The following is a 26,279-nucleotide window of genomic DNA, read 5'->3' on the forward strand; positions in this document are numbered from 1 at the left end:
ACTGCCAGCCTGGACTAAGAGACGCCCTAAGGGGATCTCCTACACTCCAGACATAATCTTGCTTACCACCATTGTGAAGAGGTAATCCAATTTCGCCATGGTAATCTGGATCTATCACCCCTCCTAACACTGTTATTCCTTTTTTAGCCTGTTGGTTTAAGGGCATTAGAAGCCCAAAATGACCAGGGGGAAGTCTGAGCTTCCAGTTCAATGGAATGTTTGTTGTAGCTCCTGGTAGGAGCACTCCCCTCTCTGGAGCCAAAACTTCTAGGCCAGCAGAACCCAGAGTTATGGGGACAGGAAGCAAAAATTTTCCTAGAGGGTCACTAGGAGTGATAGTAAGTGGAACTATTCCTTTTTCCACCCCTTGATTCCTGGACCCATGAATCCTGGCTATGGGTGAAACTGTACCATATATCGAGCGCTGATTCAAAGCATATACTGCCTTCTGAAGAACTCTACCCCAGCCTTCCAAGCTGTTACCACCTAATTGGCGCTGTAACTGCGTCTTCAAAAGGCCATTCCATCTTTCTATCAGACCAGCTGCTTCAGGATGATGGGGAATGTGGTAAGACCAGTGAATTCCATGATCAGGCAAGAGCTCCTCTACTCTCTATCCCTCCTGCCCTGGGAAGTGCCTAGTTCTGTCCTGGATCTGTGACCTGACTACCCACCTGGTACTCTTCCAGGTCCTCCCACTGCATCTGGTACCTTAAACACTGCCCCATGCTAAACCAGCCTCCTCCTGCCAGCAGTAGAACTTCTGCCCCAAGGGCTCAGCAGCTGGTGTAGTACTGTGATTCTGTTACCATGGTGACCAGCATTCCACCTTCTGCCCCTGAGTTGGCAAACAGGTTCTTTTGATGCCCTGGCTAAGAACCCTCACCTCCAAAACAACAAACAGAAAGGCAGGCCAAAAGCAGCCTTGAGATGTTGACTCAGGGAGTCACGATGCCTGGGATGGAATCCCAGATCTGCCACGTGCTTACTGTGTGACCTGGAGCAAGCTACACAACCTCTGTGGTGCTTTTTGCTCTTACCCCTTCAAGGGGATGAAAGTCTCAGCATCATTGCCGGGATCCACTGAGTCGATGCAGGTGATGTTTATTACTGACACATAGAATGTGCTCACTAAGTTTTAGAGCCAGATCTTGAGTACTGTGCAGAGTGTGAGCTACAGAGATGGAGAAACATAGACCCCGACTTCAGTAGATGGCCTACAGGGTACAGAAGGGTACTTTATGCCATCAGTCTGAGTCCCTGTAGGGACAGAAGGTGCATTCAAATTTGGACCAGATGAAGGGACTCTGCACAAAGGTGAGCTCAAAGACAGAAAACTACCAAGATGAGGCAGAAGTCAGAGCTCCTAACCACAGAGCTGCTCTGGTTCTGGCTGAGGGCACATGGACCAAGCACCCCTGCATTACACTCTGACTTTCCAGGGCACAGAAAGCAGGGCTGAATGGGAGAGACTTTGGATCAGTAAACAGACACAAACAATGCTGCCACTGAGGCTGATGCTCTGGGAATCCCCCGAAGTTCTCTCTCTGCCCTCCTCCAGGGCCTTCTTCCTACCATCATGGTACACATGAGAGTCTCTTCAGCCTAGAGCGTATCTGGTCACAGACTGCCCTGGGAGGAGGCTGGGACTCTGAGGTGGTGAATTCTCTAGAAATGAAGCTGCCCCTGTTTCCTGTCTTCCCTGCACAAAAGTAGAGACTGGCAGATGAAAGATGGACCATCATCCCTTCAACTACTGAACAGGTATCAAAGCTAAGCATTTTACCTGACCCTGGCGAGACACAGCTCTTAGAGTCAGAACATGTGCACACATCCCTGGAGTTGTACACCATGTACACACATCCCTGGAGTTGGAAACTGATGTTACCAGAGGTTAACAGTGTGGAGACATGCATATACAGAGACTTCTAAACAAGAAGACAGGCACATCAACCCCTTAATACTGTAATACCTATGAAGTTCAGGCTTGAAAACTGTGCTGTCAAGTTGAGGGGAAGGGACCCTTAATGTTTCAAGTAATGCCACATTCATAGTTACCTTAGCATGCATGTAGCCTTTGAACTGTAGGCCATACTTACCTGATTGTATACAGTGACACTTAATAGCTACTATATGTGGTGGTCAGAAACCTGAACTTTGACATATTAAAGGTCGGATTTCATCACTTTAATCAAATCATAAAAATTACTGTTAGCCTCAGTTCCCATCTCTGAAGTGGGAGTGAGAATTCCCTGTTTTCTAAAATTGCAAGGAGAAAAAAATGACAAATGTGTAGCTTTTGTTGTTATTTTTAAAATCAAGACGCCTGGTATAAAACCGGGGAGAGAGAGAGAGAGAGAGAGAGAGAGAGAGAGAGAGAGAGAGAGAGAGAAGACAACAATAGTTTAAAAGTTGAACCTGAAAGTGAAGGCCTTCAGCAAGTAGGCAGTCACTGAACCCCATCCAAACGTGACCCCTTCTCTGCATCTGCCAAAAGCCGGGTTGGTTCATATTCACAGCAGTCAATGGCATTCTTGCTCCCTTACTCTGGTCACAGAATTGGTGAGTTTAAGGGGTGCTCTGGGACTAACCAAGTTGTAGGTCTGGATCTCTCAGGGAAGCCAGGGATCTTTAAGACCATACCCTGGCAGGCTATATCCTTCTCCATCCAGTCTTTTTCAGACATCCTGATTACACAAGGTAAGATAACTTGGCACCAGCCTGTTGTGTCTTTACACCCTGCTGACCCTTGCTAACAAGAGAGCAACAAAAGCAAAAGAGAGAACTGCCCAGCAACCCAAAGCTCTCAGCTCCTCATGCACCTATAAGCGCTTGACAAGGAGACTGGTAAAGAACAGAGATGAACCTTGCCCTTGACACCCTACCCAGACACTCCAGGAATGGAAACCCACAGCCCCCGGGAAGCTACAGTGCAATAAGAGTCGGATAACAAGGACCAGGCTGGAGGCCAACCCTGGAGCTGCTGGATACCCTAAGGCCTCCAAAGAAGGGCCATTAGAACAGACACCCAAGTGACAGTGCTGAGCCAGGCTGAGAAGATGGGACAATGTTCCAGGCCCAGGAGGCAATGGAATCTAGCCAGAACTGCAGAGCACTGCACGCATTCTCACACTCGTTTATAGGGTACCTTCCCTTCTGAAAATGATGCATGTTTGTCATTTATGACTGCGATATAAAGATGACTTTATAAACATAGCTCTATTAATGAAAACAAATAGGAGCCCTTTTAAAGAAAAATATTAAGTGAATAATTTTACAGGTGGTAGAGGAATGCACCAGAAATTACAAGGTGCTTCGTGTGCTCATGTGTGTGCTCTCTCTCTGTCTCTGTGTCTCTCTGTCTCTGTGTCTCTCTGTCTCTGTCTCTCTCTTTCTCTCTCTGTCTCTGTCTCTCTCTCTGTCTCTCTCTCTGTCTCTCTCTCTCTCTCTCTCTCTCTCACACACACACACACACACACACACACAAAGCCGGGGTATGCCAGCCCTGCTTACCCTCCTGCCTCCTTCAGGGTTCACCCTCCCCCCTCATCTGTCCCTAGCCCCCACCCAAAGCCCTGTGACTTCATCCTAGACAGGCCTTTTATTGGTTCTCACCAATAACAATAGTAGCAATAAGAATGTCACCTTGCATTTGCATATCCCTTTACAATTCCAAATGCTTTTATATGTACCATCTCATTTGCCCGAGGAATAAAAGACCATTAAAAAAAAAAAAAAAGGCAAAGAAAAGAATGAAGAAAGGAAAAAAAATTTCCCCACATGAGGTTCTGCTCCAGTGTATTAGGCAACCTCTCCCCCTCCCCCAGCCCCTGTGCTGCTGGGTGCCTGTGGTGCCACAGTGGTTTCAAAGAGGTGTAGCTGAGTTGTGAGGAGACACCAGAAGGACATTTCCACATCCTGCCTCTCTGAGGTCTGCATGGCATAAGTTTCTGTCACCTTTCAGGAAACTGCACAGATTCTTAAACTTCCAGCCCCTGTGTTAACTTGATTTACTTCAACCCGTCTTGTCAAGTTCAGCTTTTCTGAAAAATGACTTGTATCCAGGCCGTGTAAAGGATTCTCACAACGTAATGGTACAAAGAAATAAGCCAACTAAAAAGAGGGGGTGGGGAAGAGGGTTAAATTGGGTTGAGAGATGGCTCAGTGATTATGAGCACTTGAATAAGTACTGCTCTCAAAAAGGAACTGAGTTCAGTTCCCAGCACCCACATTAGGTGGCTCACAACTCTCTGTAACCCAGCTTTAAGGGTTTGATGTTCTCTTCTAGATTCCATGCATTTATGTACACACACACACACACACACACACACACACACTTTAAAATAAAATAAGTCTTTAAAAATTAAATTAAATTGAAAATGGACCAAGGATATTGTGATGGTCTGTATATGCTCAGCCCAGGGAGTGGCACTATTAGAAAGTGTGGCCCTGTTGGAGTAGGTGTGTCACTGGATATGGGCTTTAAGACCCTCATCCTAGATGCCTGGAAGCCAGTATTTTGCTAGCAGCTTTCAGATGAAGATGTAGAACTCTCAGCTCCTCCTGCATCATCCCTGCCTGGATGCTGCCATGTTCCACCTTGATGATAATGGACTGAACCTCTGAACCTGTATGCCAGCCCCAACTAAATGTTGTCCTTTATAAGACTTGCCTTGGTCATGGTGTCCGCTCACAGCAGGGAACCCTAACCAAGACAGATATGAATAGGCATTTCTCCAAGAAGATAAGGGAATGTCTTAAGAGTCCATGAAAAGCATCTCAACATCATTAGCCATCAGGAAGCTGATGCAAATCAAAGCCACACTAAGATGCCTCTTCATACCCACCAGGATGGCTGCTTAAAAAGAGAATAAGTGTGCTCACAGCGGCATTATCCATAATCGCCGGAAGTGGAAGCAAGCCCAAAGCCCATTAACTAGTGTGTACCTACAAAGCAAAATAGTACTTGCCACTACAGGTGAAGTTTGGTCCCACAAAACAGCATGCCTTGAAAACAGTCACAAAGGCCATGCAGTGTAGGACCCCCCTGCTTAAGATGTCTGGAGTGGGCAAAGCCATGGGGATTAAAAAGTAGGTTGGTAGTTTTCAGGGGCTAAGGGGCAGGAAACCGAGAGTGAGTGACTGCAAATGAGAACCAAGCCTCCTTATGGGTAAATGAATGTGTTGTAAAATTAAATGGTGGTACAACTCTGAATAGCTTAAAAACCTTGAAGTTACATACTTTGTAGGAGTGAATTGTATGGTGCGTCAATTATACCTTAAAGCTGTTATTTTAAAAATGACAAGATATGTTTAAGTGCTAACTCAGTGCCTGCAAAGCACCGTAAATATTATTAAAGAACGTGTAAATGAGAGAATTCATGTCTATGCTCCCTAGCTCCCTCTGGCTAACCCAAGCAAGTGGCTCCACCCACAGCCACCCCTCCCTACTGGGCTGGCTGGCTCCAATCTGAGATCTGCATGCCTCCAGCAGTCAGCCAGGCTACACTGTGCCAGCAGGAGTTAACAATTTCCTCATGGCAAGTAGCAGGCCTGCGGAAACCCATCCTGGTTTCTCTAAGGCTATCCCAAGTAAGAATGAGGGTGGCACGGTTGCCTTGGTGGAGGGCCAATCTTGGGACAAATGTACCTAAAGATGGAGATCAGGATGCTTGGAAACATCCCCAGGGCCCTGGGAATCTGGAACCTGGAGCCCCTGCTTTCCCACAGCGGAGCCATCTATACTCTCGCCCTAACATCAGCTTAAGCACTGGTCCAGCACAGTGCGGAGCGCAGGTGCTCAGCCCATGCACTGTGCCTTTTAAAGGCCAGGCACAGTCCTGAGCAGGTGGCTGTGTGGAGGGTCATAAATGAAGACACAATTTCCTTCTGAGCTGCTTGTCAGACAGTCACGTTAATCCAACCCCTAAGTATTGGACACAGTGGGGTACCCCTGACTCTAAAGGAAAAAAGTAGCGTAGCAGAAGAGGAAGAGATCCCACAATCTCTAGCCCCTCCTCATGTGATGCATACATGAAGACAGAAGAGTTCGACATGCCACCAAAGGGCTGGCAAGGGTCCCACATAGAAGCTTCCCCTGCCTTGCTGGTACAGGGCACTCCACTCTAGTGTCCAGCCCGCTGTCACTCAGGGACGGCACAAAGAACCACAGCTGTTTGCTTCCCCATGCTTTTCTTACCCTGGATAAGAGACACCCCTCTTTTCAATGGCCCTGGATGCCAAAAACATCCTCAGAAAAAAAGTAAGTATCCTTGGCATTCAAAGAACATAAAAGGCTGGGGACAGAGGACAGAGGAAATGTGCTTGGGCCCTGGACAAGGGTGACCTTGCCCTTTTCCAACTTGCATCAGATGCCCCATGCCCCACGTCACACCCCGGTTTCAGGCACTGTCACATGAACAGGTCCACGTGAAATTAAGCCATCTCCCAGGGACTTGGCATTGCCTCACAAACTCGTCACCTTCAATTTCTGCCCTGTAATCTTCTATTAAAAAAGAAATCTTGAGGAACTAGAGAGATGGCTCAGCTGTTAACAGCATCAGCTGTTCTTGCAAAGGACCCAGATTCCGCTCCTGGAACCCACATGGTGGCCCACAACTGTCTGTAACTCCAGGGGATCGGTCGGACACCACCGCGCACACACACAGATTTACATGCAGGCAAACCACTCATATAATTAATTAGTTAATAAATCTTCTTGATCTGTGTGTAGACAACAGCTAAGTTCAGTGTGATGATCCTGGGTGACCTTCAACCAAGTGGAGGTAGGAGTTGGAAGTGCTTCAGGAGACAGACCTATGGCTTCAGCAAGTCTAGGTAAGGATCCAAGCTCTTGAGGACAGGGTGTGGGACATAGGACATACCTGGATAGTCACACAGTGGTGTTGTCTCTCCTGTGTGTCTCCCAGCCCTGGGATCAGCTCTCGAAAGACCTACAAAAAAGGCCTATATCAGGGTTTGCTTCCACTGACAGCATGCCTGAGGGGCCTGAGAAATAGGAGAGCAGCTTTTTGACCAGAAAAGGGCTCCAGAAACGTGTTCTCTCGTTGGAACAGTTTTTGAACTTTGAATTTGGAAATGTCATAGAGAGACCTTAGCAGTCAGCCTTTGAGAAGTGTGCTTTACAAAGCATCGGGCTGAGGTCCAAGGTTTGACTTGCCTAAGACACAGGGGGGAAACAGCCTAACGGGACCTGGAAGTCACTGTCTCCGTTTCCATAGACCTAGAAAAGCAGCTTGCTGGATGTCACGGAATCAGTCTCATGTGGTAATATTGAATCTCAAACCACTCAGCATGATAAAATGGGGCTTGTTGTGATATGTACCAAGCCTGGGGCTGGACTCAGTTGAGGACTCCTGTCCCATGCTTCATACTCAACAATAGGCCTGGCTTAGCTAGAGAATTCCTTGCCTCTCTTCCTCCTCCTCTCCACGCCCCATCCCTGTGTGTGAATCTGTGTAAGCCAGAGGACAACCTCAGAAATCTTTCCTCAGGTACCACACAGGTCAACGTTTGAAGATTGCCGAGGAGGCTAAGCTGGCTGGCCAGCCCTGGAGAGTTGCGAGTCTCTGTCATACCAGCGCTGGAACTGAAGCCCTGCTGCCATGCCTGGCTTCTTCTACATTCTAAGTCCATACCTTATAATAAGGTGTGCTGGCTAGTTTTGTGTCAACTTGACACAGCTGGAGTTATCACAGAGAAAGGAGCTTCAGTTGAGGAAATGCCTCCATGAGATCCAACTGTAAGTCATTTTCTCAATTAGTGATCAAGGGGGAAAGGCCCCTTGTGGGTGGGACCATCTCTGGGCTGGTAGTCTTGGGTTTTATAAGAGAGCAGGCTGAGCAAGCCAGGGGAAGCAAGCCAGTAAAGAACATCCCTCCATGGCCTCTGCATCAGCTCCTGCTTCCTGACCTGCTTGAGTTCCAGTCCTGCATCCTTTGGTGATCAACAGCAGTATGGAAATGTAAGCCGAATAAACCCCTTCCTCCCCAACTTGCTTCTTGGTCATGATGTTTGTGCAGGAATAGAAACCCTGACTAAGACATAAGGTAAGCACCTTACCAAGTGTCTCAGTTAGGGTTTTACTGCTGTGAACAGACACCATGACCAACGCGACTCTTATAAGACAACATTAAATTAGGGCTGGCTTACAGGTTCAGAGGTTCAGTCCATTATCATCAAGGTGGGGGCATGGCAGCATCCAGGCAGGTATAGTGCAGGAGGATCTGAGAGTTCTACATCTTCATCTGAAGGCTGATAGCAGAATACTGGCTTCCAGGCAGCTAAAGTGAGGGTCTTAAAGCCCACGCCCACAATGGCACACCTACTCCAACAGGGCCACACCTTCTAATAGTGCCACTCCCTGGGCTGAGCATATACAAACCATTATACCAATCCAGCTAGCTCCCTGGTGTGCTCTGCCCTCTCTGATACTCCTTAGCTTAAATCCACTCCCACAGTCACCCTTTCTACTGAGTGCTGGTCACCCTACTTCTGCTAGGTGGCCAGGCCATGGGGGTAGAGGTTACTTGTCCTTGTCTAATACTCATTTATTTGTAAGGTTCTCGTTGACCCTTTTATGGTGTCCCAGGTGTTAGAGGGAGAGTGGTGACCAAAAGAGTCTCTGTTGTTAGTTAGCCTTGAGGAATTCTACTTTTGTGAGAAAACACTGAGTCGATGGTCATTCAGTTGCCTATGGAGCCGCACCTGTGTGTGGCCAAATAGCCGAGTGTCAGTGATAGGACAGGGCTCTCATCCAAGGCTCAGGGAGGCTCCTCTGAGGAGGGGACACTGAACTAGACCTGAGAGAACAGTAGCAGAGGTGGCCATGAGGGAAAGTGCTTCCTGGTAATGCGGGAGCTTGTGGAGAGGCTCCCACGAAAGAAACTCAGGCTGCTGGAGAACAGAGACGCCTACGGGCAAGACCCAGGAGATGGGGGTGGAAGATGGCTTGGGGTAGATCTTGGGGGCAGATCAGTGCTTTCTGTGAAAAGCAATGTGAAGTCATTGTAGAGCGTCATTCTGAGAAATGACATAATCTGATGTCTGTTTTCAAGGGCTCCCTTCCTCGGAGAGTGGCTGGCGAATGTGCTGGAAGAAGGCCACGAGGCTGGGGACACGTGTGAGGAGACTACGGAGTAAGCCGCAGGATGGCCGGGACAAGGTTGTCGATGTCTGAGAGAACCTAATGACATCATATGGCGTCTCTGGACTATGGGGTGGGGTGGGGGGGAGGGAGCATGAACTGAGTGTGACCCTTGGGACTCCGACCATGACAGCAGCAAGGAGGGAATGCTGGAGAGTTGGGTGGAAAGGGAAGATTTTAAATGTGTTGTTTGAGATGTCTATGTGGCAGACAAGTGGCAATGACAAGAGATATTGGGATTTAGGTCACCACAGAGCTCCAGGCTATAGACAGACATTAGGGAATGTCTGGGCATTGGTGTAGCATTGAAAGCTGTAGGTGAGATGGGTGAGGAATCCCAGGGAGGAAAAGACAGGGTTCCTACTCAACAGTGGCTCTAAGGGAACAGGTAAAGCGCCCGCTCCTTGGAACAGCAGAGCAGCCATCAGAGGCCAGCCTTCTCGCTGGAAGTGATACCCAAAGCCACCTACTCAAAGGTGAGCTGGAGGGGTCAGTGCCCAAAGGGGAAGCATTCTGATGTGACCCTCAGTCCTGCTCATTGTTGAGCAGCTACAGATCAAGGAGAAAGTGGGGGTAGGTGAAAGGGTTCTTCCATCCCCCTAAATTAGGGAAGGAAATAAGTGAGAAGATTAAAATACTAGGCACGGAAGGTCTGAGGGTCAGGGTCTCTGGGGGAAAGCAAAGCCCAAAGTGAGCTCTCAGAGCAGCCTCCCAGTGCATGAGGGACTGAGGGCCAGCCGGGGAGCCCGGAATGGGTAGCAGCATCGTGAGGCTTGGAAGACAATCTTGAACTTGATAGCCCACCAAAAAGGAAGAGGCTTAGCAAACAGACAGGCTTGCACCTACAACCCCAGAGAAGTTAGGCAGCAGGAGGAAGGGTGAGCCAGAAATAGAACAGCCCCCACAGTCTGACCGCCAGCATCATAGCGGCCCAATCCCAGGCTGGATTAGGGTGACCTTCCGCTTTCCTGACTGCCTTCAGGAAGGCAAAAATAAATCCTCTGAGATGAGAGACACATCAGTCAGCGCAGAGCATCTCCATAATAGAAACGCCCCACGGGGGAGCCAGACCTTGGGCTTTTCTGATCCAGACTTTAAAATAGCTGTGATTAATATGGTTAAGAAAATAGATGATGGGGTGCAGAATTTCACAGGAGACCGGGATCAAAAGGAGCAGGTGGAAGTGCTGATATAATACATAGAGTTTGGAAATGGGTATCTCTTAAAAATGGCTAACAAGGGCTGAGGGTGTAGCTCCACAGCAGAGGATTTGCCTAGCATGCGTGAGGCCCTGGGTTCGATACTGAGCGCCTGATCTCCTTCCACAAAGCTAACAGTTTTTCTCTATAGTTAGGAGAGAGGGCACTCAGAGGCAAAGTAAGTAGTTATGAGGCCCTATGGGTCCAACCTGCCAACAGGACAGATGACAGGTAGGAAGGCAGGTCCTGCTACAGGATCCTGTATTCTGTATCCTGTATGGAAAACTCCAGGCAGATCCCCTTCCGTGCTGGAACTTGGATGTCGGATGAAGAAATCGGAAATTTATTCCTCAGACTGAGAGGAGATGGTAGAGATGTTTGTCTGTTTGGTTTTAGTTTGTTTCAAGGTCAATTTAAGCAAGTTTTTAAAATGATAGTTTTTGCTTTTAAAAATAAAATCAAAACTGTTTTAAAATAATAGGAGGTGTGGCAGTCGTTCAGGATCATCAATCACTTTCATTTTTAGAAAGGGTTTTAGGATTTATTTTTGCTCCTTTAAGTGTGTGTGTGAATGCATGTGTGAATGCGCCCACGTGCACGCATGCACACACACACATGGACGTCAATGAATGTGTCTATGGAGGATCACTGAGGCCCCAGACGCTGGAACTAACAGGTGGTTGTTTTTTGTTTTTGTTTTTGTTTTGTATTGTTTTGTTCTTCTGGGACCCAAACTTGGTTCCTCTGCTAAAGCAGTAAGCCTTGACCATTGTGGCATCTCTTTAGCCCTCTCACCAGTCACCTCCAGCTGTGTCTGCATCCCCACAAAAGCTTGTTGTTGGGGGTTTGTGTTGTTGTTTTAAGCCAAACCATACAAAGAGCCCATGTTACAGTTTGAGACCATAACATTGAACTTTTAAACAGTTTTTTTTTTCTTCTTGAGCAAGACCTTTCAGCTGGTCTATTTTCTCCTTCCTTGTCTGACCTTGTAAACTGCTTTAATTGCGAAATGTGGTTTGTCTCGGAGTGCCTCTTAACACAGTATTCTTTAAAATAGGAGATTTTCCATTGCATGGGAGACCAACAGTAATGTCTTCAACCAAGCACGCTTCTTGTCACTTACTCAGGGACATATGGTTTTCATCAGCTACCTCTCTTCTTGGCAGCCTCCAGAGCAAGGATTTACATTTCATTTAGCAAATGTCCCCTCAAGCCCCTTGCACCAAGCTCTTTCTTGCTACTCTCTGTCTCTCATTGCTTTCTCTGTCTCTCATGATCCCATCTCTGTCTCGGTTTCCAAAGAACACCAGCCATTAGCCAGGCAAACCTAGCTGAAGAGGTGTCCATTATCTGCCAGAGCTGGCCAGGAGAGCCTGGAAGTAGGCAGTTGGCCCAAAGGCCTCTGGGAGTTTGAGCTGCAGAGGTGAGTGGGAAACATTTCTAAAGGTTCTTGAAACTGTATTGGTGGATGAATGAGAGGCTTTTCTCAGCCACGAAAGCCTCCCCATGATTTCCACAGTACTTAGAATAAATACTGACACCTCAGCATGGTCTTTGAGGGGTCTCCCCGCATCTCTTCAGCCTCAGCCTGGGTGATCCATTCCCACTCACTGCACCCCGCCTTCAATGGTCTCTCCAGTTCCTCACACTCCTGCATCTGAAGCTCCTGAGACAACAACAGATCTCTACATGATATAAGGCTAGGGAGGGAAGGAGGCTCAGAATAGCCTCTGTCCTCATAGGATACCTGGCTCTGGGCACCTTGGAAATTCCTGGATCAGGAATCAGATTGTCTCCTTTCTGGGACCAGGATTAGCTCTGGGCCTCATTTAGTTCAATGTCTTGTTTTTCAGGTAAGGGACAGAGGCTTACGTTGAGAAAGGGTTGCCCATCACTTAAAATGGGCTCCTGGTCCCTTGGGCATTGGCCAGGGACCTGCATAAGAAGCAGAGGAACCAAGCCTTCCATCTCTACACCACTGCAGTCCACACTGCAGTCTGACTCCTTCTTTAGACATAGCAGAGCTCTGGGTAAACCAGGTGAGTATTTCTCCAGCCTGGCCCAATAGTTTGGTGTTCTAGCAGATGTTGGAGACCTGCTAAGGATAATGACCATGGCTCTAAATTGCTAAGTGTGAAACCCTCGGCCACGTAGAGTAGTCTGAGAGACTGACCCAGGTGAGCCGAGGGCTCTGAGATCTGGAGGAGGGAGGAAAGCAGCTGCTCCTAGAGTAGAAGGCATATGGAACTTATTTTCTTCACATATACCTGGGGAAATTGTGTTGTGTCTTAGCTGAAAATCACTAAATGCTAGAGATCTCTCACATGCAGAACATATCCCCATCTCCTCCTTAGCTGTCTCATCTTTTTGAGCCCCACCCCTGTCTCCCAACTTCTGTCTCCTCCACTCCCTCACCTCTCTCTGAGGTCCCCACAGATACTTCAGCCCCAGCCTACCTCGAGGCCATGCTCAGACACTCATAGGAGCAGCTTTGAAATGACTTTCCTTTAATGCAATCATCATGATTAGTCCCAACTCCTCCCATACCAGTCTCTGGAGGAATGTAGAGATTGGTTGTCTCTTTGGTATAAATTTGCCTTCTACTACTATGTTGAAAGAAATCAATCAGAGAAATGCTTTATATCTTTCTTAATTCAAAAAGAAGGAGGAGGGGAAGAGGAAGAGAAAGAAGAAGAAAACAAGAAAGAAGAAAGGAAGGAAGGAAGGAAGGAAGGAAGGAAGGAAGGAAGGAAGGAAGAGAGAGAAAGAAGGAAGAAGAAAGGGAGGGAGGGAAGGAAGGAGGAAGGAAGAAAGGAAGGAAGGAAGGAAGGAAGGAAGGAAGGAAAGGAGGGAGGGAGGGAGGGAGGGAGGGAGGGAAGGAGAAGGAGAAGGAGAAGGAGAAGGAGAAGGAGAAGGAGAAGGAGAAGGAGAAGGAGAAGGAGAAGGAGAAGGAGAAGGAGAGGGAAGGAGATGGGGAGAGGGAGAGAGAGTCCCAAGAGAGCGGGAGCCAAGGGAAGGAGGAGAAAGGAAAGGAAAGGAGGGAGGGAAGAAGGCAGGGAGGGATGGAGGGATGGAGGGAGCAGGAAACATATCAGGGAAGATGGGATTGGAATTAAATCCCAAAGGTACTGAAGGCAGTTCTAGATTTCCTGTGGGTTCAGGCTTAATCTACTTTCTCTCAGATACAGAAAGGCATGGTGACCCCACTATGCATTCAGGCTTTAACGTGTGTGTAACTCACTGCCTGGCTGAGAAGACAGACAAAGCAGGACTCTCCAGGTCCATTGCAGGCATCATGGGCCCTTGAGGAGGTTCAGCCCTTAGGGATCTAAATCCAGGTTTGCTAGGAAAGCTTCTCTCCTGTCGAGTTACCCAAGATGACGATTGGAACCTTTGTAGGACAGAGTGAAGTGGGTTTGCCATTCTTTGTTAGGCACACATACACATGCACACACAGAGAGAGAGACACACACACACTCAACACACACACAAGCACTTCCCACTTCCTCTTGATCTTTCTTAAAACGTCTTTTAAATTATGAATTGGCTCATTAACTGCCAGTTAAGATGACAGAGTGGCTTCATCTGTAGTTCAGGGAAGTCCTGGGATCTCTTTGCCTATAAGGGAGGACCCCTTCCTTTCTCTCCAGCCTAGAAGCTGAGATTGGACCAAGTGCTGATCTTAGTACTCCCTGCAGCCATATCAAAGTGCTTTCTTCTCTCCGGAAGTGTGAATACTTTAATTCATACCATGATGGCGGTCCTTCAACAGGACTTACCAGTGTTAGAAGGACTGCCCGGTCATCAGTCTTCTGCACTGTGTGCTTCATTGTACTGCATGCTGAGGACTATTTCCCCCAGGAGGCTCGTGAGGGGCATCTCCAGCCAGAGGAGGATGTCCTGGATGAAGATGCTCATTTTACATGTAAGAAGAATCAGGGATATCAAGTCTGGAGACGGAAAGAGGATGCTGAGCCCACAATTGCTAGTAAGGACTTTCACTTACACAGGAGGGGAAAGGAACAAAGTGGATTAGGAAAGAAAAATGTTAGTGGCCTGTGTTAAATGGAGGCTTGAATCAGCCTCAAGAATGGCTGGATCTAGTATTTTACCAACATCTTTGCAGTTCTTTTCTCCAGTGGCCTGTCTCTACTTATGTGATCCATAGCTGTACCCCAAACTACACCCTCAGGGCTCTGACTCATACCATCTCTCAAATATTTTCTCCTCATGTGGCAGGAAGCCTTCTTAGTCATATTCTATTTAGAGACCCCATCAGAAAAAGATGGTCTCCCCTACCCAGTCTGTTGGAAGAGTTTTAGGCCCAACCGGTTGACTCGAACTTGAAACCCAGTCCTATCTTTGGCCTGGGCTGGACATGAGCACACTTCCTCGTGTGCAGAATACTGCAGTCAGATCCACCTAAAGCACAGTAAATAGATGCCTTCTAGAAGGTTCTATCAATTCAGGGAGGGCAGAAGTGGTGCCAGGCAGACAAAACCTACAGAAGCCCCCACAGCCATCAACAGATCCTGAGAGAATCTGCTCTTTTCTTCTGGACACTGCAAGTTTAACCAACCTCCCTCTTTCTTGCTAGCTCTCCTCAGCTGCCCATGGCCCAGGAGACAAGGGTTCAGTCCACATAATGCCCTACCACAAACTCTGTGCTCTGGTCTGCTCCCTGTTCAACTTCACCCCCTATTTCTGCTCCTTCATTCTCTCCTAGGTGCTTTCCACCAGAGCTGGTCAGTCCCCACTCCCTCCTTCCAGGTTTTCCTCTAATCCTCAGCAATGTGGCCAGAAACAACACAGCTCCCTGAAGGCCCTCGGGAACAGAGGAAATACCCACCCAGCACAGCTAATCGCCTCTCCCAGAGGTGGCTGCTGTGTTGCTGACTTTGAAGTCCTGCCCAAGCTCTACCCTGCCTCCCACCTCTGGACCCAGCCCAGCCTCCTGTCCCTAGACAGAGCTCAGGGGCCAAGTGATCCCACTCTCATGACAGCCTCAGAAACCGTTTTCCCCTCTTAGACTCAAGACCTGCCCCATAATTGGCCTCTTCCCTGCATTACCCATAATAGAAATATAAAAAAAAGACACCCACAGGTGATTGATTCCCCTGAAGCTTGGCAGTCAGCTGGCAGTGGCAACTCAGATGACATCCCAATCCTAGGTCTAGGACGTGTGGCCCTGAGCAGCATCCACTTCATCCAAAAAAGTGAACATTTTTTCCCACACTCTTCACTACCCCAACCCCCAATCTTGTGCAAACAACTGGTCCCAGAATATTATCTGTAACTTTGCAAGAGCTCACCAACCTCAGGCATAGGATAGTGTGACTCCAAATTAGGACATGGTGGTGCTCTAAGTAAACAGTCCCCAGAGGCATAATTTTAAGTAATTCCAAATGTCTTTTGCTAAAGGGTATTCACATCTCAGAGTCAGAAATCTCTTTAAGGCTCCCTTGGTGCTTTCCCATACCCACCAAGACTGGCACCCGGGTGGAGTGGAGGCTTGTTTCCTATTGATAGAACTCAAGGGTCAAGCGGTGAATTCCAAGACAAAAGAGTATCTTCTGCAAGCAAATTTTAGTCTCCACCAGGAGGGCAGTGCCATTTCTCCTCCCAGTTAAATAAAGAACAACTTATTATAATGTTATAATTCCAGGACAACAGGCAGGGAGAAAGGGTGAAGGCTGACGTCAAGGTTTTGTTGTGGGAGACCTATTAAGATGTCTAATCAAAACCCAAATCAAACCAGACATGGGAATTTCTCAGACTGTTCCAAAGAGGAAAGTGTTATATAATACAAGCTCAAAAGCAAGGAATAGAAAATTTCTAGGTAGCAAAAATGAAGCAAACGTGGTACCCCTAGAAGGTCAGAAAGCCAATTCCTCCAAACAGTCAAAGCAGGCAGCAGTGAAATGACCTAAAGAGGCCTGGATAGTGCAGGACACTTCCTGGCTCCCATGGAGAAATGGCTGTGCTGCTGATGAGCTCATGGGCAATGGGAAAAATCCATCAAGGCAGACATCCTAGCTCACATCAGGGAAACTGGAGACTACAAACTAGACTACAAACTAGGAACTTTGCTTCATTAAGCACTTAGAGAAGCTAATGAAAATCCCACATAATAGGAATGGAACAGGACAAGATGATTTGAAGTCTTAACTCTTACCACCAGTTTGTCTAGTTCTCTTTGTGTCTCACATAATTGGAAGCCTCCTTAGACACATATGCCTTGGGTGCCACCCCATCCTCTTAATGAACTGATTCTGGGAAATGAATTTCTTTATTCGTAGAAATAATCTTTGCTTGAAACCTGCTTTACACAATGTTAATAGAGCCATTCACAATAGTATAATTGAAATTAAATGTGGATGATTTAAACACCCCAGTTAAAAGGCAAGGATGGTCAAGATGGATCTCTCTCTCTTTTTTTCTTGAAACCATGGTCCAACTAAACACTTCCTACAAGAAATTCATTTTAAATATAGTTATGAATAGTCTAAAAGCACACCTCGTTTCTATAAACAGCCTTGTTCTTCTGGATTATCTGCTCACACCGCTTTCCAGGTATGACTTTTAACAGCCTTTTGTCTATGGTGGCTGTGTATGTCCTTACCTCTCTCTTACACTTTTGAGAGTGACAGATGCTAGTCACCAGAACACTGGGGAAATAAGCACAATCCAAAAGTACTCAGAGAAATCTGTAAAGTCACACCACTACTGCCCGTGATATTTGCTTCCAATCTTTCTTCAACTATATTATTTACTTTAAATGCCATGAGGCAGCCAGGCCTGGCAACACACACACACCTTCTATCCCAGCACTTTGGAGACAGAAACAGACAAATCTCTGTGAGTTTGAACCTGGTCTACATAGTGAGTTCCAATACAGCCAGTGATAACAGAGAAATCTTGTCTAAAAACAAACAAGCACTTTGATCTTAAATCAAAGATTAGAATACATGGTGTATGAAAAGTTGCAGAAGAAAGTGCAGTTTCCCTGTATTCTCTGAGCCCCCAGCCCTGCACACCTAGTTTCTCTCTTACATTAATATTTTGTGTTAGTATGATACATTTATTACAATTGACCAACCAGTATTGAAGCATCATTATTAATGAAATCCATACTTTACATGAGGGTTTTGTCTCTGAGTTGTACTATTCTATACCTGTCCACAAATATATAGTGCTACTTATCCACCACTTGTAATATCAGGAAGAATCATTTTGTCACCTTCAAAATGCCCTTATGTGTCTATTCCCCTCCCCCACTTTCTCCTGACACACTAGCACCCATCAATTATTTTTTATCATATCTGTAACTTTGCCCTTTCCTCAGTGTCATACACTCAGAACATAGACATTCAGATTGGCTTCCTTCTCTGAACAATCTATAGGTGAATTCCCAACACGGCTTCTTGAAGTTCTCTAGTTCTTTCCTTTCACTGACGAACAGTATCCCGTTGTACTTACATAGTGCAGCTTGCCGCTCACCTACTGAAGAATGTCTGGGCTGCTTCTAGTTGCTAGCAATTACGAACAAAGCTGCTATAAACATTTGCATACAGGTTTTTGTGTGGACAAAGTTTTCAGCTCATTTTGGCAAATACCTAAGAGCGTAATTGTTGGAGCATATGGTGGGACTGTGTTTAGGTTTTGTAAGAAAGTGCCAAACTGCCTTAAAAAGAGGCTGTACCATTTACATCCCCACCCGATATGGATGGGCGCTCATGCTCCACCTTCTCATCAGCACTGGATGATGTCAGTGCTTAGGGTTCCAGCTGTGTTAGCAGGTGTGGCGTCCCATAACTCCTCTGATCTGTGACTCGACTCTGAATATGCCATGCCGTTGCGTATCTTTCCACACATGCACTTACCACCTGGGTGTCCCCTTCACTTACATGTCTGCTCAGGTGGCTCAGGTGTGTATTTTGGATGGAACGGTTTTATTTCTAAAATTGGGCATGGGTTCCACCTCTCTCCTCCCCACACCCTATGTTTTCATTTTTACAACAGTGTCCTTCACAGGGTAGAAGACATTTTTGATTTTGATGAAGTCCATCTTAGCCACTTTCCCTTTTCTGGATCATGGTTGTTTGTTTGTTTGTTTGTTTGCTTGCTTGCTTGCTTTTTAAGTGTTGTGTCTAAAATGTCATTGTCAAACCCAGGATCACCTAGATTCTCTTCTAGAAATGACAGAGCTTTGGAATGGTTTGAGACCAGTGACTGAGCATGCAGAGGGGGCTAAAGCTTGGCCACTCTTTCCTGCTATAGAGATCCCTTGAGCAACCTTTGCAATGGCCTAGACTCTTCCCACAACAGAGCCAGCCTGGGGCTTTATTCTGGCAGCATCTCCTCCTTTTCCTTTCTGCAGAGTCAGAACTTGTTCCCCCACTATTTCCCCGGAAAACCATTTGCCCTCTTGATTGGCCCTTCTGGCTCGCTCTCTCTCTCTCTCTCTCTCTCTCTCTCTCTCTCTCTCTCTCTCTCTCTCTCCTCTTTCTGCTTTCTTCAGCTCTCAGATGCATCACATGAGGTTTTGAGTTATGTACAGATAGAATCAGCAGCACACTCATTTGCCTAGCTCGGATGCTCACAGAGGCATCCATGACAAAAACTTGCTACTTTCTGGTAGTTTCCAGACCACAGCAGAGACATTGTCTTCAGCAGAGGCTTGGCTCTACACTGTGGCTATGGAAATTGTTCTGTACGCTCAATCTAAACACTTTCTATTCAATGCTCTCTAGAATTCTTGAGTGTATCTTTGTTTCCTGTTGTAGCAGAATACCTGAAGTGGTAGTTTATACAGAAAGAAGAGGTTTCTTTAGCTTGGGTTTCTGGAGCCTGGGAAGCCCTAGATCATGGTACCAGCACGGTACAGGGGCCTCGTGATGCTTCATTCTATAGTAGAATTCAAACAGGGAAGCAGGTACGTGTGGAGGAGGGAAATCACACAGAATTCACTCCCCTGAGGAAGACATTCATCTCTCCTAAAGACCTCATCCGCTTTCAAAAACTTCACCTCCAACCTCTGCCACAATGGCAGTAATATTTCAATATGACTTTCAGAAGGGACAAACAATATTCAAACCACAGCACATACCTTCCACAGACTGTTTGCTGGTTGAAATAGCTGGGATGAATTCTCTTTTTAGAAGGTAAAGACACCACCCATACTGTAACCTGATTTTTCCCTGAGTTGGAACTCTATTGCCCCCAAATGTTTCTTGAACAGCATTTTTCCCACTGATTTAGGCGAGATGTGGTGGTACATGTGTATGATCTCAGAGTTCCAGAGGCTGAGGCAGGAAGATCCTCACTAGATCAAGGTTGATTTGGGCTGCCTCAAAAACAACAAGATAAAATAAAAATGTCCCTTCAGCATACACTGGATTTCTCTGGATCTGTCTCTCTCTTGGTCCCATTGAGTAGATCAGCTGTCCATAAACAAAGACCAATCTGTATTAATCGCTTTATAGTAAATGTTTTAAAAGAGCCATTTCACCATTATTGTTCTGTGTCAGACCTTGCTTGGATATTCTTGCCCGTTTTTTTCTCCTCTAGATGACTTTTAGTATTAGCTTATAAAATTACGTTTTTAGAACTCTTGTTAAGTTTTTTATTGCGGTTTTTATTGAATTTATAGATAAATTTTGGAAAAATTTATGTCTCTAAAGTATTGGATCTTTACCAGGGCCCATTTGTGTTGGGAGTTAGCTAAAAGACTTGGGAGCAAGCCTGAAGCTTGGAGTCACGCAGACCCATGGGCAGGCAACTCCAGCAGTGTGAGTATCGCCCCTATAGCCAATACAGGGGTTTTGGGAGAGGGCCCCCAGGACATTCTGGGAGGAGCCCAGCCCTCAGAGACGATGATGCAGCACTGAGAAGAGAGTTGAAGAATGATTAGAAGGTTTTTAGAGAAAACAGTGAGAAGAATATCTTCTCTAAAGGGGCAGTGTGGACAAGGGTACCCAGGCAGGAGAGAACGGGAGTGCCAGGAGTGGGGCAGAGCAGTACAGAAATGGTAATAGATTTGACTAGAAAGGAATTCATTTGACTAGTCTAAAGACTACACTAGCTTGTTCAATCTTTACAACATCCTAATCAAAAAAAAAAAAAAAATCACGCAAATATACTTACCCACCAAGACCTGGCTAGGTACCAGGTTGGCTGCTAGGTGCCAAGGCACGTCTTGCTCTTGACCAAGAACACGGCCCAGGGCTAAAGGGGCAACCACTTGCTCAGAGCTGCCCCAGTACCAGAGTGTGACAGCAGGACAACCCCTGCTGCCTTCAGCCACATCCCTCCCCTCCCACACTTTCCCTGCACACAGGGGCTCACCCCCTCTACCCCCAGTACAGAATGTCTTCTCTCTTCTCTTCCTTTACTTCCCTTCTCCACCTTCCTCTCCTCCCTATCTTGGTTCAACCAATATTTTTCAATGTTTTGCTTCTTATAGGCCCAACCTAGGTGCTAGGGAAACAAAGATACCAAGAATACTCCATCTCTGAAGGGTGGCAAGGAAGAGAAGCAAAGCAAAACAAACAAACAAACAACAGCAAGAACAAAATGTTGAAAAAGATTCACCAAGAAGCTAAGTAGAACTAAAGGGTACTGTGGTGCTCAGCTCCAGGTGACAAGATGGTAGATTTCCATCGCAAAAGAAGCCACTTCGAAGGCAGCACTGAGGGACTGGGGGTGGAGGTGGAATGTTCCGGGAACTGCAAACATGGAATTGGGTTGTAAAGCCTGGTTTGCAGACACAGGGATGTTGGTAAATGCAGTATGTGTCACCCTGGGCCTGTTGTTAATTCCTTTGAAAAATGTTTCTGCCGTAAATATTTTCCGTTGCTGAGACTACCTCCTCTGACAAAGCAACGTTAGGCATGAGGGGTTTATTTTGGCTCAGAGTAGAAGGTACAATCTACCATGGTGGCGAAGTCAGTGGGAGTTCAAGGTAGCTGGACACACTGCATCTGCAGTCAGGAGGAAGTAAGCAAAAGAATGCCTGTCCTCAGCCTACACACCCATTGTGATGGCACACACAGTGGATGGGTCTTCCCACCTCAGTCATGATAACCCACTACAGACATACACAGTGGATGGGCCTTCCTACCTGCATGATAACCCTCCACAGACACACACAGTGGATGGGCCTTCCCACCTGTCATGATAACCCTCCACAGACACACATAGTGGATGGGCCTTCCTGTCATGATAACCCTCCACAGGCATCCCAGAGGCCTGCTCCCAGGTGAGTCTAAATCTCACCAAGTTGACAGTTGATATTAACCATCCTCGTATGTAAAGTAGGGGTGATCATTTTCCTTTGCAGCATGATCGTGAGGGCAAATTGATGAAGTCCCTTCAACCAAATACCTTTAGGGTACCTACTAGGCAGCAGACACCTGCCACGGGACATGGGAGAGCAGAGTCAAGTAAAACAGATAAAAGTCCTGCTTTGTGAGTTTGTACCCTAGTGGAAGCACACAGCAAAAAGAGACATGGCTACTACCATTCTAGTAATGGTAACAGGCTGATAAACAGCTCCAAAGGAGCAGTCCCAGAAATGAGGATCTGTAAGGGAAGTGCTCCCCGGAAGCCATGGAGGGGGAGCGGAAAGCAGGCTTAAGTAAGGCCCTTACATAAAGTCATAGAGGAAGGCTCCAGCTCAGTCCTGCAGGACACTGCAGATGGTCTAGCTTTCTATATGTCCCCATGTGTCCAAAGTCCCTGTTGCTGGCTAGGGAACACCCACAGGCAGAAGTGCCCAGGTGTTTCAAAGAGAAGCCTGGAAAAGTACAGAGAGGAAAAAGAAAGGAAAGGAGAAAAGGAAAGATGAGACCATAGCAGTTGTTATGAACCTGGGTCTAGCCCCTGCCATTAGTCTCACTACTCTGTTACCCACAGAGGCCCAAAGATCTGCCTGGGGACACTGGGCTCCTCAGTGTCTACTAACTGACAAGATGCCAGCGTCTTGAATGTGTAAAGGCTTCAGTGTAGACAAAGATAGTCTCATGTAACTTGGTGATGTAGGCATGGGAGTCACATTACTTCATATGCTTTCTCCTGAAAAACACACGTGACCTCTCTCATAGACATTCCCTCCCCTACACCCTGGGCAGGGGCCATGCGAGAATTGGACACCTTACCCCAGTTTGAGAGCTAAAAGGCAGTCTGAACCATTGGAGACAGATGCCCATGTGGGATACAGATATCAGGAATCTGAGTCTAGCTTGGCCATTACTGGTTGAGTGACCTTGGTCATGAATGTTCCTTCGCCCTGTCACAGTTTTCTCAACTGAGATGGAAAGGCTCAAGTGGCTGCCAGGTGGTCTCTAGGGTTCTCCTTGGTTCCTCAGACTCCTGAGACTCCAACGCAGTGGACAGAGTCAATGAAGAGGGTGCAGATTCTGACTCCTACTGACCATCTCCGTGCTCAGTCCTACAGCCCCTTGGGACCTGGACATTTTCATCCTTGGGATCGAAGAAAGCAAGTCTAACCAGTGTAATTTACCTGAGCGTATAAAGAGATGTCACATGATAAGACCTCATGGTAATAACGTGGGAACCTCTGCTCCGGTCTAGCCATGTGGTGAGACCTTTATGCATTTTGCCTCAGTACTCAGACCTGGGGAGCAAGAGCCACACCTAGGGTTATGCTGGCAAACACCTAGCAGCTGGCCTGATGGGAAGCAAAGTCCTGTCTGTAGGGTTTGCCCGTGTCCAAGGTCTGCCACTCTGCCACAGCCCTTTCGGAGCTAGCCACCTCCTGTGACTGAAGAGTTGAATGTTAGAAGCCAGAACAGTCAGCCCCAGAATGTCACTGACCGTGCCCATTCTATTTATGAGAACACTGAGATTCACCCAGTTAATACCAGCAGTGGCAGGACCTGGAACAGAGCCTGCCTACATCCGGGTTCCGTGCCTTCCTCCCTTGAAACACACAGTGCTGCCCGTGTCCTGGGAAGACAAAAGTTCGTCTAGAAGAAATGGGTCTTAAGCCCGATTCCACCCTTTCTAGCTCTAAGACCCATGGGTGTACCTTGGTGTGTACCATTTGTCTGTTCAATGAGAGAGTATGAGTGACCAGCACATGTACATGTGTGTGTTGTGTGTGTGTGTGTGTCTCTCTGACTCTGACAGATATGGCTGAACTTTGTGACAAAAACCAGGACTCCCATCCCACCCACCAAGGATCTGTAGCCAAAGATAGATGGAAGCATCCTCTCGCTCTCCCTCCTCCCCCCTCTCACCCCCTGACTCCCAACATTCCAGTACAGTCTCTTGCTTCTGCCTTTTCCCATAAGTTCCAGCACTACAAAAAACCAGAACCCTTCTCAAAGCTGCTGGAGTCTTGGGCCCTATAAATCAGGGTATGTCCTGAGCTGTGAGACCAAAGGAACCCTGGAAAAGTCAATGATTAGATGGTTGTTTTTAAATGTCATTTCACCAAGCCCAGACCCATCTGTGAGATGAAGCTCCCTTCCAACTCTGCCTTCAGCAAAGACACCCAGGGCTCAGTCCCCTTTCATTTCTCCATCCTTGGAGACAGTGGTTCTCAACCTTCCTAATGCTGCGGCCCTTTAATACAGTTCCTCGTGTTGCGGTGACCCCCTCCCCCAACCATACAATTAACTGGTTGCTACTTCATAACTGTAATTTTGCTGCTGTTATGAATCATAATGTAAATATCCAATATGCAGGATATGTGACATGGGACCCCTGTGAAAGGGGCATTCGGCCCCCAAAGGGATTGTGGACCACAGATTGGGAACTGCTGTTTTAATGCTTTTTGGAGACCTGGTTTCATGTAGCCCAGGCTGGTCTCAAACTTGCTATGTAGCCAAGGCTGGGTTTGAATGTCTGATTCTTCTGCTTCTACTGCTCAAGTGCTGGGATTATGGACACCCCTTTGTTGATAGTCTAGCAGCAATGGGGAGAAGGGTCATACCACACAGCCCAGAGTTCTGGAAGCCACTTCCCATGCTCTGACATGACTCGGGACCCTCATCCACTCAGTCTGGGTAGCTTTGCCAGACGGCAGGGGATCTTTAAGGATATCTGCAAGAAGAAAACCATATCAGTCACTTCTTAGTGCTGTGACAGAGACAGCGTAAGGAAGGGAGGTTTTCTTTTGGCTTAAGGTCTGAGTGTATAGTACACCCCGAGGAAGGTGCTGTGGGAAGACCTATGGCCACGTGGCATCCACAGTCAGGAAGTAGAAAGAAATGAATGCCGGTGCTTGACTGGCTCCTTACTTGTCTCCCTCTTCAGAGTAAACCCAGTCAGTGGGATGATGCCATCATGCTTAGGGTGGGTCCTCCTGCCTCTGCCTCCATGGAAACATTCTCACAGGTAGAACCAAAAGAGTGTCTCCCAAGTGACTCCAAATGTCAAGTGGATGATAAAGAGGAAGCAGCACAGAGACACCAAGTTTTCCTAGGAGAATGGGTCTGTACCTAAATCACACAATCTATCATCTATCTATCTATCTATCTATCTATCTATCTATCTATCTATCTATCATTTATCTATCTATCTATCATTTATCTATCTATCTATCTATCTATCTATCATCTATCTATCTATCTATCTATAATCTATCTATCAATCAATCTATCTATCATCTATCTATCTATCATCTATCTATCATCTATCTATCTATCTATCTATCATCTATCTATCTATCATCTATCTATCAATCTATCTATCATCTATCTATATCTATCTATCATATATCTATCATCTATCTATCTATCATCTATCTATCATCTATCTATCTATCTATCTATTTATCTATCTATCATCTACCTATCATCTATCTACCTACCTTTCATTTATCTACCTACCATCTATCTATCTATCTATCAATCTATCTATCAATCTATCTATCAATCTATCTATCTATCTATCTATCTATCATTTGTCTATCTACTTACCTATCATCTATCTATCACATACTCACAAACACAAAATCTCACAATTGTGTTCCTACTTCTGCCTTTTTCATTCTGGGGTACCCTGGGATCTCAAAGATACATGGTGTGAGTGTGACATGGACTCTGGTTTTTCAGAAGAGGTAAGAAAGCTGTCAAGGTGTCCTGACTCCCAGGGGATCCTGCAATCATAGGGAACTGGAAAAAGAACAGGCTAGAAGCTAAAGAGAAGAGATATTGAGTGCTGGCCTCAGGAGAAAAGTTTACCTGGAGTTTATTCACTGAGCAGCTGGGGCTCTCCAGAGTGTGTTTGACCTAGAGCTAGGAAGTACAGACCTGGGATTTGACAGGGACCATTCCTTCAGAATGATTGGGAGAACATGAGAAAGGTCTCTGACCATAGAAGGAGGAAGGTGAGGGGGGCCAAGAGGGGGCCTGGAAATTCCTACGAAATAGCTCACACAAGATCCATCAACCCTGGGGGGCCAGAGTTTGTCTTTACCCTGGCCTGTATGTGATAAAGTCCAGAGCTTTCCTTAAATATATTCCCTGGAAGCGATCTGAACAATCTAAAGACAAGAGGAAATAGCCCCCGAGGTAGCAGGGTTTAGGAGCTGGGTGACCTGAGGGATTTGCCTTCTTGGTGTTACATTGGATGTCTCTGAGAGACACCTGTGGAATCAGGTGATCAGCGGGCTGGGGTGAAAGTTTAGTTGGATACCCAGGTTAGTCAAGAGACTTCTCACGTGCAGAACCATAGAGGATTGACTATTAAAATTGGGCCTTGTCAGAATCTCAGGTCAGTCAAAGTTACAAGAGATGTGTGCACAGGCCCATCTTGACCTGTGTTTAACCCCAATGCAGATTGTGTGTGTGTGTGTGTGTGTGTGTGTGTGTGTGTGTGTGTATTATATATACACACATGAATATGTGAACATGTGCATACAGAGGCCAGAAGATATCTTTTTT

At 46.6% G+C, this 26,279-nt stretch overlaps 1 protein-coding gene and 1 long non-coding RNA gene across 3 annotated transcripts in view; one reads left to right on the top strand and one right to left on the bottom strand.

Moving 5' to 3' along the window:
- Positions 1 to 794, bottom strand: part of Cib4 (calcium and integrin binding family member 4) — a 60,263-nt gene extending 59,469 nt beyond the window's left edge. Inside the window, exon 1 of one of the 2 annotated variants that reach the window (XM_006504153.3) lies at positions 712 to 794. Coding sequence is in view for 1 of the 2 variants with exons in the window: in NM_028483.1 (NP_082759.1) it covers positions 675 to 728 (54 nt within the window). In the remaining variant the exon portion in view is untranslated. Of the gene's footprint in view, positions 1 to 674 lie in introns of both variants that reach the window. The other variant, NM_028483.1, reaches the window with a different exon arrangement.
- Gm40272 lies at positions 743 to 7,703 on the top strand. The gene is made up of 3 exons (XR_868323.3): positions 743 to 1,317; positions 6,734 to 6,837; positions 7,515 to 7,703. It is a non-coding gene; the product is annotated as a predicted gene, 40272 (long non-coding RNA).
- The last annotated feature ends 18,576 nt before the right edge of the window (positions 7,704 to 26,279 follow it).

Source organism: Mus musculus, chromosome 5 (assembly GCF_000001635.26).
Source record: "Mus musculus strain C57BL/6J chromosome 5, GRCm38.p6 C57BL/6J".
Taxonomy (NCBI): Eukaryota; Metazoa; Chordata; class Mammalia; order Rodentia; family Muridae; genus Mus; species Mus musculus.